The sequence below is a fragment of the Nannospalax galili genome, unplaced genomic scaffold (assembly GCF_000622305.1).
Source record: "Nannospalax galili isolate Female #2095 unplaced genomic scaffold, S.galili_v1.0 scaffold155, whole genome shotgun sequence".
Lineage (NCBI taxonomy): Eukaryota > Metazoa > Chordata > Mammalia > Rodentia > Spalacidae > Nannospalax > Nannospalax galili.
The window spans coordinates 8,849,889-8,857,228 of record NW_008339923.1 but is presented as its reverse complement, the minus strand read 5'-3'; the positions used below and the strand labels follow the sequence as shown (position 1 = coordinate 8,857,228).

Here is a 7,340-nt window from a genome sequence, read left to right as displayed (position 1 = left end):
ATATACTGATTATACAGTATATATTTTATATAGTTGTTTTGATAAGCCTTTGCATCTTGGGTTTTTGTTGTTTTATATATTTTTTCATATATAGACATACATATTGAAACACTGAGGTTACTCTTGGTTACTCTTGAGTTCCTGGGGACCTCATAAGACCAGGATTGAAGACGCCTCGGGCAGAGGCCTATACTCGTCACTGGAAAATTCCCTGTACAACTTCCCGCTTCTCAAAAACATTAAAATTTGTACTTCTTCATTTGTTAACTAGCCCATCAGACTCTCAACCAAAAGTGCATTTGCGGCTTCCGCACATTTCTTGTGCTGCTGGATTCTGACGCTAGTTCCACTGCTATGCCATGGCGCTCTTTCTAGTCATGACATTGTGTTTACCAATGACCAGGTTTGTGTCTCTCCTGCTTCTGGCACAATCCTTGACAGCACGGATGTCAAATAGCACTCATTTCACATCCACAGTCAGACTTTTCACTCCATGCAGACGTGTCCACCTGCCCCTCTGAAGAGTACTCAGTGGACCTGAACCCTTGAAAGGAGATACAGTGAGGAAGTAGAGAAAAACTCAAGTCATAATCCTTAATTCTAACTCCAAAGCTCATTAGGCCACGCACACGCACACACACACACACACACACACACACACACACACACACACACACCTCTCTCTCTCTCTCTCTCTCTCTCTCTCTCTCTCTCTCTCAAATCAGATCACCCTCCTCTGCCAGCTCTGCTCTCTACCTGCTCTGTGGGTCTCTGGTCTCTGTCTCCTACAGAGATAACAGGAATTTGTAAACAAATGTGTTTCTTTATCTCTGCCCCTGGGAACAAACAACTCTGATGCTCACCAGGGAAGGCTTTGAGCTACAGCCAGGCTCCCCATCACCTGAGAAGGCGTTATTACAGTAAGGGGTTTCTGGCTTTCTGGCTTGTTTCTTTATCACTCTGGCTGGAGTGCTCTCATTCTCTCTCTCTCTGTCTCTTTCTTACTCTCTCTCTCCCATCTCTCTCTCTCTTTCTCCTTTCTCTCTCTCCCTTTCTCTTTCTTTCACTGTTTCTCCCTCTTTCTCCCTCTCTCTCTTTCCCTTTCTCTCTCCCTCTTTATCTCTCTCTCCCTTTCTCCCTCTCCTCCCCCTCTCGATCTCTCTCCCTCCCTCTCTCCATCTCTCTCCTTCTCTCTCCTCTCTCCTTTTTCTTTCTCTTTCCCTCTCTCTTTCTCTCCTCTTTCTCCCTCCCTTCTCTCTGTCTCGCTCCCTCTTTCTCTCCCTCTCTCCTCTTTCTCTCTCCCCCTTTCAGCTCCCACCACCATCCCATGCTGTCCATGGCATCTCTCTCTCATACTCTCACTCTAAGCTAACTCCTAATGCTTTATATTGTCTATAACACTCCCATCCCATGGCCCCATCTGCTGTCTCTAGTGTGACCGTTCTATCCTTTCTTATGTTTTCCCACCTCAAGGCCCAGCCACAACCACAGCTCCCATGGTCATAAGATGTTTTCTCTCCTCTCCGGGTTTTTTGTTAGTTTTGTTTTTTGTTTTTTAGTAATTTGATGCCAGCTCCTTTCCTGAACCACCACTATTCTCTTTAACAATATCATATTTAACCAACTTTAACATTGGCCTCAAAGAACTCTAGGAAATGACACCTTCACAGAAAGTCAGTTGTACCTTAGCCAGAGTAGGAAAGCCCAGGGTAGGGGGACAATGCTATTTTCAAGAAGGGATTCAGGGTCTGCGCTGGCCGCCAGCCGGCCTCAGCAACCCGCGCAGCCCAAGATGAACTACATGCCCGGCACCTCCAGCCTCATTGAGGACATTGACAAAAAACACTTGGTCCTGCTTCGAGATGGACGGACACTTACTGGCTTTTTAAGAAGCACTGATCAGTTTGCTAACTTAGTGCTGCATCAGACTGTGGAGCATATTCTTGTGGGCAAAAAATACGGGGATATTCCTGGAGGGATCTTCGTGGTTAGAGGGGAAAATGGTGGTCCTGCTAGGAGAAATATGATGATGCACAGCCTTCCGCTGGAGGCATTTAAGGCACCAAGTACGATTCAGGTCACAGCTGCGGGACCCAGAGGTGGACCTTAAGAGGCTCAGGCCATCCTTGAGAGCAGTGACAAGAGCAGCACGGCCACATCTGCAGGGAAGCAGCTACTCGCCACATTTAAGCTGGGAGCTGGGAGCTCCTACAAACACATGCGCAACATGAAAGGGCTGAGGCACCGAGCTGTGCTGGCCATTGGGCAGGAACTGAACCGGGGAACACTGGGAGACACCAGTCCTGCATGGATCAGCCATCCACTCTCTGCTTGGTTCTCGGGTGGGAGAGACGCTCTATAGCGACCAGGAGCTGTCCTATATCCAGCAGGGAGAGGTGTCGATGCAGAAGGTGCTGGGCAGCCTCAGCAATCAGGAGGGCTGGAAGAAGAAGAACCAGCAGGGGGATCGGGATGAAGAACTAAGTAAGGTAGTCCCAGATGTGGGCAAGGTATTCCGCTTGGAGGTGGTGGTAGACCAGCCCATGGGCAGACTCTATGAAGAACTTGTTGAATGCATGGCAGCAATGGGAGAGTGGAACCCAAATGTCAAGGAGATCAAGGTCCTACAGAAAATTGGAAAAGATACAGTCATCACTCATGGGCTGGCTGCAGCAGCAGCGGGAAACCTGGTGGGGCCCCATGACTTCGTGAGTGTGCGTTGTACCAAGCGCCCCGAGGTTCCACCTGTGTGTTGGCAGGCATGGCCACGCATTTTGGGGAGATGCCAGAGCAAAAAGGTATCATCGGAGCTGAGCATGGTCCCACTTGCATGGTGCTTCATCCACTGGCTGGAAATCCCTCAAAGACTAAACTCACTTGGCTGCTCGGTATTGACCTCAAGGGGTGGTTGCCAAAAACCATCATCAACCAGGTGTTATCACAGACCCAGATGGATTTTGCCAACTACCTGCGCAAGCCACTGGAGTCCAGCCCTGCCTTGGAAGCTCAGTGTTAGGCCAACCTGCTATTCCTGACTGTACCTGCTACATGGGCTTGCATGCTGCCAGCAAATTCCTGCAGGAGGCCTGCAAGTCTGTTTAAGATCTTCATCGCTGACAATGGGAGGGTTGCAGTCAAAAGACACTAGGACCGACTGGTAAAAAGTTTAATGCCAAGAAAATAGAGATAAGGCCCTCAGAGGAAGAGACTTCCAATTTCCCTCACTGTTAAAGTTTTTTGGGCCCTTACACTTACATAGCAACCTAAAGAAGCCTGTTAAAAATGCTAGTGGCACACCTGACATGGTGGCACACCTTTAATCCCAGCCCTCAGGGGGCAGAGGCAGGTGAACCTCTGAGTTCCAGGCTAGCCTGGGCTACATAGTGAGACCTTGTCTTTAAAAACATAAAAGGCTAGTGGCTGACATGACAAGCCCTGAGGACTGTTGCCTAAAATGCCATTGCCTAAAGGCAATGTGTACAAAGCAGGGTCTTACCTAGAATGTGACTTTCTGCCCCTCTGCAGATGGCCCAGGTCTATACCAAGAACAAGCACAAGAGAGACCATCCCGAGTGTATATTCCAAGTTTTCTCTAAGAAGAAATATAAAACTAGTTATTACACTGGCTTTCTTACTGATTCCATCAGCACCAGTCAGAATAAAGAATCATCAGACAAAAAAAAAAGAAAAGAAAAGAAAAGGGGATTCACAATACGTGGAAGGAAACATTCGAATGTTCTTAGCATTTTGCAAGCCCTCTGTGCACTTCTTACTTGGGGAGGGAGCCACTCATCAGACTACATGTTACTCAGCTCTGTGATTGTCTACCATCCTGCTAATGTCCAGGGAAGATGGAGTAGACTTGGCTGCATCCTTTCATTCTACTGAACAACTGACAATACTCCTCACAGTGTTCTTCTCAAACATTATCCAGTGTTTTCTAATTTACAGTCAAGCTCCCCCCACCCCTTCCAAAAAGAACCATCGATAGTTTACTTTTTAACACTTGCTATTTCAAAGTTATCTTTGTCCATCTACATTACAGTAAAACAGAAAAAATCAAAACAATCACTTAAAATAATCAGAAAACACATTTATTAGTCAGGAGAGGCCAAGATACACAGTTATAACAAAAACCCAAGCTGCGAAGTCTTATCAAAACAACAGCTTATTTTCAATCATGTACATCCCTCTGCTGATCCAGGGAGCTCTCTCTGGTCATCCATCCTCCTATGGCTTGTCCCATAGACTGAGAGGCTATACTTCAGCAGTCACCTCAGCAGGGGATGCAAGAGTATTGCAAGGTCTCAGAGTTAATCAAACACTTGGTTGAGAAGTGTGCCACCTACTTCCTCTCATTGCATTCAGACTTAAACTACCCCATGGCTTATGAATGGAATCATAACAGGCGTGGGAGAGCACAAGGCAGCACTGCCACACATAGAACATGAAATTGTGTATAAACGAGACAATGGCACTCTCACTCAGAATTGAGGCATCTTTAACAGCACTAGCCAATGGAAACACAGTTGGCCATCTATAGGATCCACCTCCATGAATTCAACCAACAGTGGGTTGAAACTATCTTTTTAAAAATATTTTATTATTTTTATTTTATATGTATGCGTGTGTTACCTGCATGTAGGTAAGTGCACCTGTGTCATGCAATGCCTGTGAAGGACAGAAGAGACTGTCAGATCCCCTGGAACTGGAGTTACAGACAGTTGTTAGCTGTCATGTGGGTACTGGAATTCAAACCCAGGTTTTCTGCAAGAATAACCAATGTTCTTAACCACTGAGCCATCTCTCCAGCCCTGAAACTATCTTTTAAAAACCTGTATCTGTATCAAACAAACACTTTCCCCCCCAAACAACTGTTTGCTTAGCATGGACATTGTGTTAAGTACTGTAAGCAACATGGAGATGACTGAAAATCTATGGGAGAAAACTGAGCTTCACAAAGCAGGTCCCCATGGATACCAAGGAACAGCCATATGTTGCCATAATGAGAGCCATGTATATAATTTTAAGTATCCCACATTAAAGTGTAAAAATAAATGAGTAGTGAATTGAATAATTCAAATATATTTGTACAAATGTACAATTATTACAAATTAACATATTGTCCTGCAATCACATCTTAATAATCAAATATTTCCAGTCGTTTTTTCAACTAAATCTTCAGTATATGCCTAAAACACCTATTAATTCGAGCTAGCCACATTTCAGTTCTTTGGTAGCTACATGTAGCTGCTGGGACAGTCTGAGCCCTAGAGGAACTTGTGGTAGTGTTCACAGAGCAAGGGGTTTGCCAGATATTTCATAGGCAAATGTTTTTCATTTTTCAATTTAGGTCGCTACAGTGACCTTAAGATTAAATATAAAGTATAACTACGAAAAACATGGCTAGCATCATAATTTGTGCTGAGTCTGTGTGCTTTCCCTCTGACATGTGAAACAAAGTAAGGATGTCTACTGTCATCACTTTTGGAGGTTGTAGTCAGTGCAGTAAAGCATGAAAATGAAATGATGCAACTTAGATTTGAAAGGGAGACTCCAAAATACTGCTTACAACACTATGCGTGTAAAAACATAGAGAAATATGCAAAATAAGGCCTTAGAACTAGAACATGAAAAATTGCATAATCACTTTGAAGGGCTGCCAAGAGGTTTTTTTTTTCTTTTTTAAACGTTTTTTATTGAATTTTTTTTATTTTCATACAATATAATTTGATGGTATTCGGATCTCTCCCGTATCTACACCTCCCCTTATTGCTCCCACCCACTTTAATGTACTATATTATATACTACATATAATAAGACCTATAGAGTCTAATTTATTTCCCCAAATGTCCTTCAGTGTGGGTTCATCCAGTGGAGCCTGGTTAACCTACCAAGAGCTCTGTCCTTGAAAGAGACTGTCTCACCCCCTCCAAGCAGGGACTGGTTGCCAAAATTTCTTTAGGTTGGGTTGGAGTTTCTTACCCAGTTCCCCATGTGTATGCTGGGAGTTTATCTGGTTTGAGCTTACATTGGATTTGTGCACTGTCACCATTGCTGGGAGTTCATATGAGTAACTGACCAGCTGCCTGGAAAACTGTTTCCTTGTGATCATTCACTACCTATTGCTCTTACAACCTTTCCACCCCCTTGAGGAACTGCAAGAGTTATAAAAGTTTCTTTGAATGTTTTATGTCTTCCATACTACACTATTATTTTTATCCTAGGTATTGATCTAAAGATATGAAGGCATATGTCTATATAAAGACTTATACGCCGGGCGTAGTGGCACATGCCTTTAATTTCAGCACTTGGGAGGCAGAGGCAGGTAGATCTCTGTGAGTTCAAGGCCAGCCTGGTCTACATAGTGAGTTCCAGGACAGTTGGGGCTACAGGGAGACAGTGTCTCAAAAAGACCAAAAAAGAAAAAAAAAAAGACATATGTAAATATCCATGGAAATTTTATTTTTAAGAATACTGTGGTGGTTTGAACGAGAAATATCCCCCATAGGCTCATGCATTTGAGCACTTGGTTCCCAGCTGGTGGTGCTGTCTGGGAAGGTTATGGAACCTTTAGGAGGTACAGCCTTGCTGGAGAAAGGGGTGGCCCTTGAGAGGTTATAGCCTCCCCTTATTTTCAGTTCTCTCTCTGCTTCCTACATGTGGGTGGAAATGTGATCAGCCAGCTTCCTGCTCAGGATCCTGCTGCAGTACCTTCCTCTCCATTATGGACTCCCCTCCGGAGCTATAAACCCAAATAAACTCTTTCTTACATAAATTGCTTTTGGTAATGATGTTTTACCATAGCAACAAAAAATAGCTACTACAAGGTCTGAACTGGAGAAAACTTTTAAAATTTTTAAATTTTAAAAAATTGAATGGAAAAATTGTGGTCTATCAATTAAAATAAATATATTCTTAGTACTTGCTGCATTATGGATTAATTCCAATACAATTATCTTGAGTGAAAACAGCCAGGTAAAAATGAGTATATTCTAAATGATTTCATTTATGTGAAATTCTAGAAAATGTTAAAAAGGGGTAAATAAAATATTCACTGCCACACAGCTTGAGCCTATTTTCAAAACAAAGTCTAATCCCAAACCCCACTCCTTTTCACTGTCTCCCCACAAAGAACTTTAGAAAAGACAAGTAACTAATTATGCTATTTAATGCACAGTGATTTACCGTCTCAAAATCTCCTGATGTTTCCTCATTTAATCTCCTCTATAAATAGTAGTTATTAACCGAATTAGTACTTCATTCCGCATTTCAAAAAGTCAATAATTGTTTAGCTGTTTCCACTTTCCATTTTTTGGGTAAGAGACACAGCAGAAAGA

At 43.4% G+C, this 7,340-nt stretch overlaps 1 protein-coding gene across 1 annotated transcript; it reads left to right on the top strand.

Annotated features, from left to right (window-relative positions):
• Nucleotides 1-1,720: 1,720 nt before the first annotated feature.
• Nucleotides 1,721-3,016, top strand: LOC103735458 (steroidogenic acute regulatory protein, mitochondrial-like). Its single transcript, XM_008834709.1, is given in 4 exon segments — nucleotides 1,721-2,066; nucleotides 2,166-2,319; nucleotides 2,321-2,732; nucleotides 2,735-3,016. Coding segments are annotated over 4 exon segments (1,194 nt in total).
• Nucleotides 3,017-7,340: the final 4,324 nt, after the last annotated feature.